Here is a 17,554-nt window from a genome sequence, read left to right on the forward strand (position 1 = left end):
AATGAGCACACGCACGCATGCACGCACGCACGCACGCACGCACACACACACACACACACACACAAAGTTAGACTTATTATTTCATGATAATTCAAGTTGAATGAATGAATGAGGAGCTGAAGACAGTCAGTAATGGGTCAGGTGGGATTCATTTGGTAATATTTTATCTGTAAATTGTCCCTAAAATATACATCAAGCATTATTATTAGTAAAAGCTTGATGTAAACAGTAGTATTATTCATAACTGATTCAATAAACATTTTTTGGGTGAAAAATAACCAAAGGTTTATCTGGAAGACACGAAATGTACCCTCAATTCCAAAGTGCATGCAGCGGCTATTTCTTTCTGCCATGAGGGTTTCAGCAATGAACTGGTGATTTTCCATCCTTTTGTGAAGCTATCATCTGTAAATCTATTCATGTATTATAAAAATGAGTGTCCTGTTCACGTCCAATCAGACATTTACAAACTGATGTAAATGAAATGCATGTTGTCCCTGGCCTGCTAACTTCACAGAGGACACAGACCTGACCAGCTGTAACATTTCATTATAAACATTTATTCAAACATGAGACCCAATTTCACAACTGAGTAAATGTAAAACATTATCCACTTGAATAACACACAAAGTTTACCCGGTTAAATGCAAAATACAAACGTAGTGCAAACTGACCTGCACTGACTGTAACTGCTCCAATGAACTGCTCTCTCCACGAGTGAGTGCCAATCACCACAGCCAGATTTGTGTCCTTCAGGAGTTTGTCCACTGTGTTCTGTTACAACACATACGTCAGTAATGAACTGCAGGTAGTCATAGCTCAAATCAATATACACAGAACAGGTGGGTTCACATTTCTGTCACTCAGTCTCAGAAGGCTGAGACCTGTTGTTACATAAAAAAAGAATTAATGGGAATAACAGCCGCATAATGATGTAAAAAAGTTGGTCACAAAAAGGTTTTTGTAAGATGGTTTGTAGGCTGGTTGATGCAGACCAGTTGTAGTTTGATATCCAAAACAAATATGACAAATATGTATCAAGTCAAAATACGGTCACATGTACTGCAGCTGTGCATGACTGAGCTGTGTATGATACCTGAATTGGAATTAATATTTTGTTTGAATACATTCAAATGTATGAATGCGTAAAAATGTTTTGATCAAATGGCATGCAGCGGGGGGCCACAGGCTGGAGTTGAGTGGCTGCTGCGGCAAGAAAGAGGCCTTTGTACATGGGGCGCTTGCTCTATCCACTAAGCCACCAACACCCTGGCTCTACATCACAGTTTTGAATAAATATAAAATATTTGTGAGTGCATTAAGAAGATTTACACATAGGCTTGCAGTTACAGCTAGAATTAACGCCCCACAGTTGTATGCCTCCACGCAACAGTCAAGTTTCTCTAACAGTTAACATCCATGTCTGTGAAAGCATGAATGCTTCACACATATCCCCTGGACAGCACAGAAGAACTATACAATCAGCACAGTTTCAGGGTGGACACCCAAGATTAGTGTCACCAATTCAGTATCTGATCAAATGTCTCCCCTTCTGCTCCTGAAATATGACATTAAGTAATGGCCAGATTAGTGTTTTTGCAGAACATTATGATGTCACAGTGACCTTGACCTTTGACTATCAAAATCGAATCAGTTCATCATTAAATCGAAGTTAACGTTTGTGCCAAATTATAAGAAATTCCTTGAAGGCAATCTTAAGATATTGCATTCTCAAGAATGAGACAGACAAGAGTCCTTTTTAAACAGGAATTGTGCAAATTTGCAGGAAAGCCCAATCAGTCTTGATTGAGCATTGGCAGTATAAAAGCAAAATCAGGGAGTGCACCAATTCTGATGAATCACTGGGTCATTCCCTCGGCGATTCTCTCATAAATTGGCCCATCCTTCACCGTCCCCGTTATTTGACGGTTAATGGCCTCTTCATTTGTGAAGACAGGAGGGCGTGCAATTCTTTGTCACCCAGTTGCTCATTTTTACTGTAGTGTCTGTCAGGTTTGTGTTTCCCTCTTGCTATTTGTACTAGCTGCTCATTCCTGCTATCAGCTATTTCCTGTTTATCCACCACCAGTGGGTCGCACGTGTGGCGTCATCAACAGCTCCTCCCACAAATCATCAACAGCCCCTCCCATGGCGGAAGGGCGCCTTGTTCTTTTTAACCAAAAATGTTCCGCCAATATGTCTAGCCTATGAGGCGGAAAATTGGGCACCTCGGATCAACTCGCCTACAGTAACCTTAACCTTTGACCCTTTTCTTAGGACACTCAAATCTTTCAATGTCTGCAGAACCATGTTGCAGATGTTTTGTCACTCGGTGGTACCTAGCGTCATCCTCTACACTGTTGTGCACTGGGGCAGCAGGGCAAAGGCAGCTGATGCTAACAGACTTAATAAGCCCATCAGCAAAGCTGGCTCTGTCCTGGGAGTGGAACTGGAGTCTTTAGTGGAGGTATCAGAGCGGAGGATACTGAGAATTACTCGGTATTTTGGACAACACCTCTCACCCTCTCCATGCCACTCTGGAGTCATATCAGAGCACATTCAGCCATAAACTGAGACCACAGAGAAGCAACACAGAAGATCTCCACAGAAGATTGTATTGAACTGAACTGAACTGAACTGAACTTAACTGAATTGAATTGATCACCTTAATCTAGTCAGTTCATTGTTGAGTCCCAGTGAACATTTTTGTCAAATTTGAAGAAATTCCCTCAAGGCGTTCTGGGGATACTGCATTCTCAATAATGGGACCTATGTACGTATATGCATGCATATGTTTGGACGACCAGACAACCTGAAAACATAATGCCTTTGGCCATGGTGGTGCGGAGACTTAAAAAAGTGCTTGGCTGGGCCAGGAAACTCGATCTTAAATACTGGGAAACAAAGCTACGATTGTATTCTGACTTCAGTGCAGCCACTGCAAAAAAACAAAACAAAAAAGGAGCCTGCATTCAACAAAATCAAACAAGCCCTCCACCACAAAGGTGTTAAATTCTGACTAATGTTTCCTGCTCACTTGCAAGTTCAACATTAGGAGGAAACCTTCACCTTTGAGGCACCAGAGGACACTCTTGCCTTGGATTTTACCCCTTTTCTTTGCTTAACCCGAGTGAGTTGACTGTCCTTTTTTTTTGCATTCAACCCTTGATGACTAATGTGGACATCTTCATTCCAGCTTATGTTTACCATTGGAATGGGTAGGAGAATGGCTTATTATTAACCTAACTCCTATCTGAATTTCTCCAAAAGGCCAAAGTATTTATTTTACTGCAGATTTTTAAAGAAAACATGCCTTCAGCCTAAAGTCTTAAGGGGAAGGGCTGTTGGTAGTTGTAATTGGTTTCCTGCAAAAATGGTGAATTATAAACAATTCCATGACTTATTGTTGTTTGGAACATTAAGTTAAGCTTATATAGACCAAATCTCTATGCGCTAACAACAACAATCACTTCTGGATAGACAACTAGCAGTTGATTACCATTGTGGAGATACGTAAAAATCAGCAAACATATTGATTGCTATTGTCATTTTCAGCCATGACTTTAAGGTTTAAAGATACATAGTTAAACACTGTGGCCCGACCTATCTGATGTTTCTGCTACGCTTATTTAGGTACTGTGTTTCTTGCTAGCATCTTTGATAAACCAAATCTACTTGGATGGAAGCTAAGCAACGTACAGCTCCAACCAAACATTTGTTAACCTCCTGAAACTAAATTAATGTCAGTGTAAGTGTACGCTGTATTTGTGGATTTGCTTTGCTTTACCTTACAAACTAACCAATCGATGCCGTGGTAGACCAGCACCTCAGTGTTCTGCTAAGTTAAATAACTGCTTTTGTCAGTGGAGTCAAGTGGTTTTGATATAACGGCCTCAATGGCTTGCAAAATAGCAATGTTAAGTGTTGAAATCTTTTTCACCACTTTACCTTGCTATTTTACAAGCCATCTGAATATAGCGCACACTTGAACTGATATTGATTTTTTTGGTGGCCCTTTCTTAGGTGGCTTAAAACGAATTAACTGAGTCAGCGTTTTCTTAGCACTATTTGATTTTATGTATGAGATACGAAGATTTAAATGAATTTTGTGATTGTGATTTGGTCTATAGGCTCAATTGCCACTTGCTGCCATGGCGATGGTAAACATTCAGGTAGTGGGCTACAGGAACATAAACACAGTGTGATCACAGTATTAATGTAAATATAAAGATAAGATACAATGTACAGTTTTTCTGTGATGATGATTATCATGATCAAGATGAATTCATAGAATCATTCAAATAGTACACAGCAATTACACTAGTCTTTTCAAATAACTTAAGAAGCATAGTTAGTACATTTACTGATCAGTGTTACATGGTCTATGTTAATACACAACTGTACTCGCTACTGCTACAGCTGAATCCAATTATTAATAATTAATATGTTAAAGGATGCCTCCCCATTTATTGCATTTTTTTATTTAGTATTGCCTTACATTATAATAAAACACATTTTCGCTTTAACTTGTATGTAATTAATATTTGTGGTGTTGAAAACACAGAAACAACAGCTTGGGGGTGGCCAAAATGCTCTATACCTGTAACTGCCATGGTCATCAGAACGTCAATCTGCAGTGGTGAACTTTTTCACCAAAAAGTGGATGTGTAACTGCAAACCTTTTTTGTAACTGTTAAGTTTTTTTTTTTTTTTTTTTTGCAAATCTTTATGCACTCAGATATTTTTCCTTTATCATAAAAATACATAGATCTCCTTACGGATTCAAAAATTAAATCTGTTTATGCAGATATTTTTTATACATTTAAACATTTAACGTATAATATTTTCCAGTGGCTTAAGGTAGTTACAATAGGCCCTAGGGAGCTCTATTTTGATGGGCCCTAGTGTGCCCCAGTTAATAGTTATGAAGCACACACACACACACACACACACACACACACACACACAGAGTTTTAAGAGTATAAACATTTTTCCAACAGAGTGCCTTACTGCATATATGCAGATGTGCCCAGCTTGTCAGCCTTGACAGATTTTGCACCAAAACTAACTATTGTAACACGATTAAACAGAGACCTGATATTGGACAACATCAACACACATATTACCCAGCAATCATTACATAGCTGTATTTGACAAAACTACAAAAGAAATTATTAGTTTAACTAAATAGTTTTTATAGTTAAATTATTGTTTGTTTGTTTTTTTGCAGTTTATATAGAATAACCGTATACTTGTGTTTTGATATTGATACTATTTTACAAAAACATTAAACCATAATGGAAATGGTTTTTTTGAGGGCATATATTGAAAATCACATCACTTTTAATTTCACGTGAGTTGTTCTTGAACACAGCCATATTTTCAGTGGCAATAAGGCCCCTCCACCCCACGGGCTCCAGTGCAACCACACTGCCTGCACTGTCTGTATTTATGCTCCTGATGTTTTCACACATTGGTCATACAAAGCTACAGTATGTTTCACCCTATATTGAATCCATAAATATGGCACAAAAGAATATCATAACCACAAAATCACTGGCTTTACTGGAATAACTGACCCAAAATTTCACACACATCACACATGAATGAACACACATCTAAAATCAAGATGAAGTTGAGAAATAACACATAATGTACAATCAGAGTTTAAAGAGAAAGTGAGATGAGGAAAGTCTAATCAGTCCCATCACTCACAGAATGCTGGCAGAAACTGTACCTGGTCTAGTACTCCATTGGGAGCCTGATGGATAAGAGGGTGTGAGGTGGTTAATGAACTAATACACACATGCCTAAATAACACTTACTAGTTGTCTGTAACAACCCAAATATCTGTTAAAGCTTTAAAGGAAAAAATACCCTCAAATTAAATATACGTTGCATGTTAACTCGTGTGTCACCATATTGTCAATTTCGACAAGCTATTATTTCTTCACAAAGATATAGTTTGACATGCGGATGTAATAATATGTTCAAAGTTGCCTTTAAGCTTCATATGTTCACTCAAATTCTCTTTTGACATACCATTTTTTTGTTTCCTAATGTTCTTAACTTAAAATATGTGTCCCTAATATTTGGTGACAGTTGGTTTACTGCTAGTTTAATACCTTCTATCAGCCACTCACACACCTTAAACTCACAGGACTCCTCTATGATGATCTCCAGAATGCTGTGCTCCCCTAGAACAGGCTTGCCCATCTCAGAGATCCTCCGGGCCTCTTCCTCCTCAGGGGTAGGATTACCTGTCAGGGAGCGCAGACATTTAATTATCGCGCCAATTTATTTTTTATGTGTCATTTACAAAACACACAAACGTCCTGAACTTCAGCCAAGGGTACAGGCCCACACATAAATCATTAAGATAATAAAGCATTCCACACCGCACACACTTTCAAAGTATAACATTTTTTAAGGTGCTATGTGTAGCATTTGGAGGAAATCTTGCTTCCAGAATTTGATGTATTTACTGTTGAAACAGGATGGGGGAAGACTTTTTGGCCTTGAGTTGAGTAGCTCTTTTTTCATAGACTCAAATCCCAATCGGTGTGTTCACTTTGACCTAATCCATCTATGACTCAAAATGTATGAATGGCAGAGCTTGTTGGAGGTAATACACAGCTAGCACTGCCTGCAAGTTTGTGGTCAGGAAAAAAAAGCTACAATCCCAATAAGATCAGACACAAGGTGTAAATGACGCCATAAATATATTTTGAGTTTATTTCTGTTTATTAGTAATCCCATCCCCTAAACCGGATGTTATTGTCCGCTAGGCGGATACAGTTCAGAGCGCACAAAACACGGAAGTAAAGTAGATGGACACGAGTGAGAGAGAACAGAGCAGGAGAGAAGTTTACAGTCATTCTACAACTGGTCAAGTGCGCACACGGTAAATAGCTTTCCTTTGTTCTGTACTAACCTTTTCTTTTGATGTAACCAACCTAATGGTTTGTGGTGTGAAACGCTAATTTGCATAACAATAGTTTGTTTGCATTACATCACTGTGTATGAGCTAGCTAGCTTGCACTAGGCTATTGACACATTAGCACATGCTTTACTTTGAATGCTAGTTATGCACTACTTGAGAAGTTTCATTTTTGTTTATTATGCACTACAACTGATCAGTAAACTAACAGTGTTTATGTTTACAACTTGAATTCTTACTATGATGTTTATATTGAATGGTGTAAAAGAGTAGCATTTACTTAAAGGTTACAGGACTTACATTGTATCGTTTTAAGTTGTGTAACGAGAAAGTAATGTAATTTAAAGGTAACTGTTGTAATGTAGTCTAATTGAGTTACATGTGTTTGAATGATTAGAAATCTGCTGTCTGTCAGGACAAATATTCATTGAGATTTTCATTTCCTCATTTCTTTAGTTTTCACGGTGTTCAATGAAGGTGTTTCATCAACATGCCAGAAGAATAAATGCACTTTATTAACATCAGTATGAAGTGTGGACTCAGTGATCTGCTACTGTGTCTGATCACGAGCGCAGTTCTTCTACCACGTCCTGTTGTCCGCAGCAGACTTCAAATCCCAGAGCCAAAGTCTGCAGAGAACTTCGGATTCCAGAGTGCAGTTCTGCTACGTCTGTAGCGTACTTCAAGCCCCAGAGCGCAGTACTGCTTCATCGCCTGCAGCCCGTGGACTTCAGGATTCAGAGCGCAGTACTCCTTCATCGCCTGCAGCCCGTGGACTTCAGGATTCAGAGCGCAGTACTGCTTCATTGCCTGCAGCGGTGAACTTTAGGATTCAACGCGCAGCACTGCTTCATCGCCTGCAGCAGTGGACTTCAGGATTCAGAGCACAGTACTGCTTCATCGCCTGTAGCCTGTGGACTTTAGGATTCAGCACGCAGTACTGCTTCATAGCCTGCAGTGAACTTCAGCTTTCAACATGAAGCTTTACTGCCTCAAGGTCAGATCTTACACTCTTAAAATTGCATCCTCAGACAATTGATGGATAGTCCCATGATACGTTAAAGAGACTCAAGTGTAAAGTGCTTTCATAGAGACCTAAGTTTAAAGTACGTTCAATGTGTTTTTTATGAGATTTAAAATCTGCATTTTAAAGTGTCATCTTAAAGTGTTATCCTGTACACGTTTGATGTTTGGTCACAGTGTTTGCTATTTCATTGCTGACAAAGTGGTTGATTTAAATGAAAAATGTCATTGCATAGTGACCCACAAATTCAGGACGAGCTTGTTAGTCAGTCTGAACTTCTGCCAGTAGGCTTACTAGAGGAGCCAGATGATCAGACCAACAACCCATATGAAGAGGTAGAGCCATCAGGGGTGTCAGACACTGAGCAAGGTGCAGCTGCACCAAAGGCAGGCGTAAGGAAATCCTCTCGTGAGACACGTTTGACACTAAAGATGCTGGAGTTGACAGAACAGCAAATGGCTCAAAGAGAAAGGAAGTTCTACTCAGCATATGAGAAATGGAAAGCCCATGTTAAAGATGTCTGTGCGAGTCTAAAATATGAATGCTCTGATTGTGACCTGTGTGAGATGATGGAATCTCTTGAAAAACTTGAGGCTATAGCCAAAGTAGAATATGACAACCTACGAGAAAAATCAACTCCCTCTCAAGAAGTAAGGCAAAAGATCGATGCTTGCTCAGTGGTGACAGGAGATTTAACCCAATTAATGAGAGTACGCCTGTCTAGAGGACTTTGATGCAGAAGCCGAAAAGCCAAGGCTGCGCTTGCTACTGGATAAGGACTACGCCAAATCCATATATGGATCCATAGCTTCCAGATCATCTGTTGCCAGCAGCTCCAAACCTGCCTCAGAGTCACCAAGCATAGCAGCCAAGAGAACTGAGACGGCTGCTCAGTTAGCCGCAACAAAGGTTGAATTCGAAAAGGAAAACCTTATCAATGCACAGCGTCAAGAATTGCACTGACCTGAACAACAAAGGGATCTTGAGGCTATGGAAGCCAAGCTTAAAGTGTACGCTGAGGAAGAGTCAAGAGGAAATAGTCAAAGATGTAGCCCTGCATGCAGCAATGTGATGGATCCTCGTCCCGCAGGCTCCTGCAAAGGAGGTCAAGAAGCTCCAAAAAATGAAACATCATTACTGCAAGCCCTGAGTGATTCAGTCGTACTCGCTCCAGAACCTGGTGTATTCTCTGGTGACCCGTTAAAGTTCATACAGTGGAGCACTAGCTTCAAAGCTCTATTAGATCGACGCTGTCCCAATCCTGCCCACAAGCTGTTCTACCTGCAAAAGTACGTTGCTGGAGAGGCAAAGACAGTTCTGGAAGGTAACTTCTACAGAACCGATAAAGAGGCCTATCAGCAAGCATGGGAGAAGTTGAATGCCAGATATGGCCACTCCTTCGTAGTACAGTGCACATACAGGGAGAAGCTCAACGGGTGGCCCAAGATCGGAGCAAAGGAGTATGTAAAGCTGAGAGAATTTAGTGACTTCCTACAAGCATGTGACAGCGCTATGCCTCATGTCAAAGGTCTGCAGGTACTTAACAACTGCGAACAGAATCAGATGTTAGCCATGCTCCCGGAGTGGGTAACCTCAAGGTGGAGTCGCCATGTTACTGAGCAGCTGGACCAAGCCAAAGACTATCCCAGCTTTAAGGAGTTTGATTTCTTCATCTCAAAAGAGGCACGTATAGTGTGCAACCCAGTCTCTTCACTGTATGCCCTCAAGCCTGCTGAAGAAAAGCCGACAAGAGAAATAAAGCGTCCAAAGGCGAACACCTTTGCTACCGGTGTGCAGACCTCAGACACTTCAAGCACCACAGTCAAATCCCACACTAGTAATGAAACCAAGCCAAAAGATCCCAACAAACCCAAGAAAGATAACACAACCGCACAGAACTCAGGCCCAGTGAAATGTATGTACTGTGAAGAAAGTCATTCTATACATAAATGCCAAAAGCTAATGGCAACCTCTGTGGAGGAAAAGCAAACGTTTGTCAGAGACAACAAACTGTGCTTTGCATGCCTGAGGAAAGGTCATAACTCGAAAGACTGTCAAAAGAAAGCCATGTGCGGCAAATGTAAAAAGAACCATCCCACTCCATTACATTAAGACCGTCCACCTATAGAGAAATCGCCTTCGCAAGGAGCTCAAAACATGGAAGGAAATACTTCTGTATTATCATGCAGTGTGAATGGAGGTGAGGAGGGGGGAACGTCAATGATAGTCCCAGTATGGCTATCATCCCTCATCCCTAGACCCTAGCTTATGTTTTACTGGATACTCAGAGTAGTAAAACATTTGTCGATCAGGAGGTCTGTGAAAGGCTGCAAGCAGCAGGGGAGCCAGTGAAACTCAAGCTCTCCACCATGATGGGAAAGGACTCAACAATAGAAAGAGAGTCAGTGGACTTAAAATCCGAGGCTATTCCTCAGAGACCACCGTCAGCCTACCTCCTGCCTACTCCAGGGACTTCATTCCACTCGAACGAGCACACATTCCCACCTGTGAGACTGCTAACAAGTGGAATCACCATGCAGCCATAGCCCATGAAATGCCCCCACTGATGGATTGTGGGGTCGGATTACTGATCGGCTACGACTGCTCAAGAGCACTAGCACCGTGTCAAGTTTTTACAGGACATGACAGTGAGATTTATGCCATAAAGACTGACTTGGGCTGGAGTATTGTCAGGAGTGTGCCCCATAGTGTGAACTCTAAGAACGTGACAGAGCTGTGTAATCGCATATCCGTCAGAGAGATGCCTCCTGTGACACAGGAGCTGCTGTGATTAGAGCACTCGAGTCTGACTTTGCAGACACCAGCACAGGAGAAAATAACATATCTCAGGAAGACATCCAGTTTCTCCAGATCCTGAAAGGAAGAATCCAGCAAAATGAACATAACCACCTACAGATGGCTCTGCCCTTCAAAGCACGCCCATGTCTCCCAGACAACAAGAAGCTCGCCTTGGTCCGACTGAGGCCCCTGAAAAGGAAGTTCGACAGAGATCGCAAGTTCAAGAATGACTATGTGAACTTCATGGAAGGTGTCTTTAAGGATAGCGATGCGGAGGAGGCTGACAGCAAACCAGAGCCAGGTAACGTGTGGTATATCCCACATCAGGGGGTCTATCACCCTAGAAAACCAGAGAAGATCAGAGTGGTTTTCGATTGTTCTGCGAAGTATGAAGGCACTGTAAGCCTCGAGGCTGTGGACACAGCCATCAAGCTGGTGGAAGAAGCCCAAGCTGTGTGTGCTAAAGGACAACTACGTCTCCACAAATTCATCTCCAATGATCGAGTGGTTCTGGAATCAGTCTGTGAGAGTGAACGAGCCAAAGGAGTGAAGGACGTAGATCTTAGCCACGATGATCTCCCAGTTCAGACAGTACTTGAAGTGCGATGGAATGTAGAGAGGGACACTTTCTCCTTCAAGATCTCACTGGACGAGAAACCAATGACACGGCGTGGGATTCTCTCAACCGTAGCCTCTGTGTATGACCCATTGGGGTTCTTGTCCCCATTCCTCCTGTCAGGAAAGCAAGTACTCCAGGAGATGTGCCAGAAAGGCGTTGGCTGGGATGAACTACTTCCAGATGAGTTGAAGCCAAGGTGGGAGAGCTGGGTCGCTGACCTTAAGAACCTGGAAAAGATTCAAATTCCAAGATGTTACTCTCCTGAGAACTTTGGAAAGATCCTGAGAACTGAGCTGCATCACTTCTCAGATGCCAGCAGTCAAGGCTACGGTTAATGCACTTACGTAAGACTTGTGAGTGAAGACAAAGTACATTGCTCCCTGATAATGGACAAGGCAAGGGTTGCACCCACGAAAGTAGTCACGATACCAAGACTTGAGTTAACTGCTGCAGTGATCTCTGCTGCTGTGAGCAGTATGCTGAAGGAGGAGTTAGAGCTCAGTGTTGACGAAGTGTACTTTTGGACAGACTCGCAAGTAGTCCTGGGTTATGTCAGCAACGAAGCTCAACGCTTTCATGTCTTTGTAGCAAACCGCGTCCAGAGAATCTGCGAAACAACCGACCCACAACAGTGGCATTATGTCGACACAAGTGAGAACCCTGCCGATCACGCCTCGAGAGGACTCAAAGTATCACAGCTCATCAACTCAAACTGGTTCCAAGGACCCAAGTTCCTATGGGAAAGAGAGCTTGATATCAAGCAAGGAACGTCAGAGCTGTTGGTGGGAGACCTCGAGGTCAAGGCAGCACAGGTGCTGAACACACTGGCTGAAAAGCAGGACAGTTTTCTGGAGCAACTGTCGCGATTCTCAAAATGGACCACTGTTGTGAACGTTGTGGCACATATTCACCGATTGGCTGAGAGGTCTAAGAAGACAGAGCCTCTAGACGTAGAAGAGAGAAGGCGAGCTTTACTTACTCTCATCAAGCTTGTGCAGCAAGAAGCTTTCAAAGAAGAGCTGCTCATCCTGAGCCAGGAATCAAGAAAGCTCTCACACAATCACCCACTCTACCAGTTCAACCCAGAGCTCCATGATGGCATACTTAGAGTAGGAGGACGTTTGAGGAAAGCATCCTCGCCCTTCGTTGTGAGACACCCAATAATCCTACCGAGCAATGGTGATGTGACATGCCTCCTTCTCTGCCACTGCCACGAGAAGACCCAGCACCAAGGAAGAGGGCAAACCCTCAATGAAATCAGAGTCAATGGATACTGGGTCATCGGAGGAAGTAAAGCAGTCGCCAGTTACATAAGTCAGTGTGTCGTCTGCAGAAAAGCTTGAAGACCCACAGAACAGCAAAGGATGGCAGATCTTCCAGCAGATCGTATTGAACCTGCACCGCCATTCTCATTCTGTGGTATGGATTGTTTTGGTCCCTTTCACACCAAGCAGGGCCACAAGGAACAAAAGCGGTATGGTGTGCTCTTCACGTGTCTCTGTTCCAGAGCAGTACACATAGAGATGCTGGAAGACATGACGACGGATGCATTCATCAATGCCTTAAGATTAGGGGTGTAACGGTACACAAAAATCACGGTTCGGCACGTACCTCGGTACACAAGTCACGGTTCGTTTTTTTTTCGGTACAGTAATGAAAAAAATAGACAACTATTAAATATCTTTTATTTATTGGTAACCTTATTAAAACATACCACCACAGCAGTTAACTCTTTTTACCCAATTTTTGAATGAAACAAATATATATAAAATCCTGCTTTTTCACATTGTTTGAATGAAAACAGAAATATAAAAGTGAAAAATAAAATCCTGCTGTTTTTTTAACACATTTTTTGAATGAAAAATATAAATATAAATTTCTGCTTAAACAGTTTTACTCAGTTAAAATAAAAAGTATAGTGCAGCTGGTCAGCTTTAAAGCCTGCTCAGATTCAGTTTTACTAGGAACTTACTTAGCTTTCCCACTTTGTTAAAGTGCAGTAAACAAAACATGCTTATATCTAAAGTGCAGCTTAAACAATTTTACTCAACTCCAATGGCGTTGGTTATTTCTTTAGCGCGAGGGTCAGGGAAACGCTCTTTCTTTTTAAACGACGACGATATCGTAGTTTGCACCAGATTGCTTTTTCTAGTCATGCCGGTTAACGTTCAGACTCGGGTGGTGTCGCTTTAGATGCGTTAGCATGTTAGACGTGTTTCCAAGTACATACCCGACCGCTGTTCTGCAGTGTCGGCACACTGCTTTTGTCTTGTCCACTTGTTTATTTCCATCTTCGTATTTTACCCTGAAACCAAAGTGTTCCCAAATGGAGGACTTAAGGTTTGCGGGTGGGTCTTCAGGTTCGTCAGGCTCACTTGCCATGTTGTCAAAATGAGAGAATGCGCTGCACAAAGTGAAAGCGGAGATTTACGGTCGGACTCGGTCCGTCACTCAATTATGTCCGTTGGGGAACTAGATATTTTAAATGGTTCGGCTCGCAAAAACGGAATTAAAATAAAACAAAATAAAATAAAATAATATCTTGCGCCCAATAATTCAGTACAGGGTCGTGCCGAACCTAAAGTCGCGTACCGAACGGTTTGACACAAATACATGTACCGTTACGGACCTACTTAAGATGTTTCATAGCCATCCGAGGAGCAGTGAGGCAAATAAGGTCAGATCACGGATCCAACTTTGTTGGTGCACGGAATGAACTGGAAAGAGCCCTTAAAGAACTGGACGAAGAGAGAGTGGCAGCATTCCTAGTGGATAGACAGTGTGACTTCTGCATGAACGTTCCAGACGCAAGTCACGTTGGAGGTGTCTGGGAGAGGCAGATACGTACAGTGAAGAGTGTGTTGAGTTCAGTCCTTGCACAGAGCACTGGAAGACTGGATGATGTCTCTCTCAGGACATTCTTTTACGAGGCCATGTCCATCGTAAACAGCTGCCCTCTCACTGTAGACAGTATCAACAACCCCCTAAGACAGAACGTGCAAGTCAACGACATTGTCATCATCCAAGAAGATGCTCCTTGCAATGAGTGGAAGCTTGCAAGGGTTCTGGATGTGTGCAAGGGTGATGATGGACTTGTCCGCAAAGCTACCATACAGATAGACGAGAGGAAGCTGGGGCAAGAAGGTGAACGCCTCAGCAAGCCATCTGTTGTCGAACGCCCCATCCAGAAGTTGGTTGTTTTAGTAGAAAGCAACTAAACTGCCTGAGTCTCAAGATAGAGGCTTTATGACCTTAACATGATTTTGAAATTACCATTGATTTATTTAGCTAAGGTTGTCGCATGCCCAATATTTGCATGTTTAAGCCATAAATCAAAGGGTAATTGGTGGGAGTGTAATTGACGCCATAAATATATTTTGAGTTTATTTCTGTTCATTAGTAATCCCATCCCCTAAACCGGATGTTATTGTCCGCTGGGCGGATACAGTTCAGAGCGCACAAAACACGGAAGTAAAGTAGATGGACACGAGCGAGAGAGAACAGAGCAGGAGAGAAGTTTACAGTCATTCGACAACTGGTCAAGAGCGCACACGGTAAATAGCTTTCCTTTGTTCTGTACTAACCTTTTCTTTTGATGTAACCAACCTAATGGTTTGTGTGGTAAAACGCTAATTTGCATAACAATAGTTTGTTTGCATTACATCACTGTGTATGAGCTAGCTAGCTTGCACTAGGCTATTGACACATTAGCACATGCTTTATTTAACATTTACTTAAAGGTTACAGGACTTACATTGTATCGTTTTAAGTTGTGAAACGAGAAAGTAATGTAACTTAAAGGTAACTGTTGTAATGTAGCCTAATTAAGTTACATGTGTTTGAATGATTAGAAATGTGCTGTCTGTCAGGACAAATATTCATTGAGATTTTCATTTCCTCTTTTTTTTTAGTTTTCACGGTGTTCAATGAAGGTGTTTCATCAACATGCCAGAAGAATAAATGCACTTTATTAACATCAGTATGAAGCATGGACTCAATGATTGACCAGGAAGTAGTTATACAAGGGGAGGGATCATGCAGAAATATAAGGATACCGGTTAAAGACAGGAAGTTTTATTTGACAGAGGGAGCAGAGTTTTGTACAGACATATTCATATTATTGTAATTCCTTGCTGTAATTCTTTTGTATGCTTTCTGGTAAACTGTTAACTAAGCCATGATAACCAGCAGGAGACAAATGTGGTAGAAGGACCTAAAGTTAATTGATACTGGTTTTGTATACTGACACCATTTCCCTCAGTGGAAACAAAGCTTTTATTTACTTTTATTTCACACAAATAATGAATTGTGAAGACAGTAAAGCCTCCACTAAAATAGCATTTTAAAGTCTTGTGCATAATTTAACCTTAAGAGATTTATACTTTCAAATTTATCCAGGTTTCATATGAGAAGAGGAAGTCTTCACTCATCGCTGGGCTAATTTATACAATGTAAAATGCCATAATAACTCTAATAATGCTAGCGCTAATATAATAACAATTAAGCATTTTGTATTTCTTTGGATACGTGTTTAGTGTGACAGTTGTTAGTTGTTGAGTTATAATGGAACCAAATTGTGTGCCGTTAGCTTTGTTAAATGTTGCTGTTGTCCCTGGCTTTATATGAGTAGAGGGAAAGATTGCTGGCCTGTAGGCTAATCTATACAATGTAAAATGTCATAGGCTTGTGCTAATAACTTTAGCATGTTATATTTGTTTGGAAAACATGTTTAGTACAGGACAGTTGTTTTGTCAGTGAACTTTGTGAGTTGTAATAGAGCCAAATTGTGTGCCGTTACCTTTGTCAAATGTCGCTGTTGTCCCTGGTTTTATATGAGAAGAGGAAACGGTCGCTAGTAGCTAGGCTAATTTATATGGACCGCGTTTTTGAAGAGCCACCACCCCCAAGGGCGGCATACCATGCCCTAAATAGCTCCATTTCTACCAAGCAGTGGATGGTATGAATGCAACTGTTCTTGTTCCACACTTTTGCTCACCCCTCTGTTGGGGTAACTGGTACTCAAATGTGGAGCTGGAAACACGGCAGTCCATTGATTGGTCAATAGAGGACGGTCACACTTGCTCAGGGCTGAGTTGTGGCTGGTTTTGAGGCTTATGTAACCATTGTTCATACTGTGGCAAGTTTTCCATATATTAGTAAATTATAACTATAAAAAGAAAGAATGTTTTGCTACCTGTCACAGCAGCTGTAGACTGAGAAAAAAAACAATTTGAATCACTAGGCCGACTGCAGGCTTTTAAGATGGAACTTTTAAGGTGGAACGTTTACTTGTAATGTTACTCAATGTATGAGCTGACGTTGTGAATCAATCAACACACCTTAAATTTCAATATGACAACTTTGACCATTTTTAGTAATGAGTGGATCTTCAAGCGTTTAAAAATATATATTAATATTGACCTAATCTCTCAAGACAGATTCTACAATTTACATTTTTCTTTTTTTTTTAAACCAATGGATTTCCAGATTGATATTGACCAGGTTAAGTGAACTGCATATATTCTAAAAAAAGCACTGTGGAGCCTTGCTCCTGTGGGCTACAGCAACAACAAACCCCTGTGCTTGCCTGTGAGGGACAAAATGTAAAAACCTGCTATTTTTTAAATATCCCACGGAAAGAGACTTTCACTGTTACTTTTGCTTCCAAAGATACTATACTTTAAGTGTTTGATGGAAACAGGGCTAAAGATAGTCTGGTTCCCACTCCCAGTGTTAGCAGGCACTGCCCCCAGGAGTGGTAGGGGCCCCACCCAAAAGGCAACCATACTCCCCCCAGTGGCCCAGCCCCCATCACACACAGCAGGCCCCAACCTAAACAGCAGTCCTGACACCCTCCCCAGTCCCCAGTATCAGCAGTACATCCTGCAGTGATGGGTCCCGCCCCCAGCAGAGATCAAGTCCTTGCCCCCAGTGCTGACAGTCAGCCCTGCCAATATCAGCCACCCCCTCCAACACCCTCAGCAAGCACAATTTATCAATAAAGACTGGCTGTTTTCCAAGAAGTAAAAGTAATAGTATGCTACTGTATATTACAGCATAAAACAAGAGGTAGCATAAATGGAGCAAATGTTTTCAGTGTTTCTGACAATGATAAATCATGGAAGTGATGAAAGACTGAAACCATGTCAGCTCTTCTTAATGCCAGAGTGTA

At 41.6% G+C, this 17,554-nt stretch overlaps 1 protein-coding gene across 7 annotated transcripts in view; it reads right to left on the reverse strand.

Annotated features, from left to right (window-relative positions):
• The window catches only part of slc8a2a (solute carrier family 8 member 2a), a 115,336-nt gene that overhangs the window by 6,686 nt on the left and 91,096 nt on the right, over window positions 1–17,554 (reverse strand). For 6 of the 7 annotated variants that reach the window (XM_049591505.1, XM_049591503.1, XM_049591506.1 and 3 more), the window contains 3 exons: window positions 6,148–6,260; window positions 5,738–5,761; window positions 675–774 (listed from right to left, as the gene is read on the reverse strand). In XM_049591505.1, coding sequence (XP_049447462.1) covers window positions 675–774; window positions 5,738–5,761; window positions 6,148–6,260 — 237 coding nt within the window. The remainder of the gene's footprint in view (window positions 1–674; window positions 775–5,737; window positions 5,762–6,147; window positions 6,261–17,554) is intronic. The other variant, XM_049591507.1, reaches the window with a different exon arrangement.

Source organism: Epinephelus fuscoguttatus, linkage group LG12 (genome assembly GCF_011397635.1).
Source record: "Epinephelus fuscoguttatus linkage group LG12, E.fuscoguttatus.final_Chr_v1".
NCBI classification, from domain to species: domain Eukaryota; kingdom Metazoa; phylum Chordata; class Actinopteri; order Perciformes; family Serranidae; genus Epinephelus; species Epinephelus fuscoguttatus.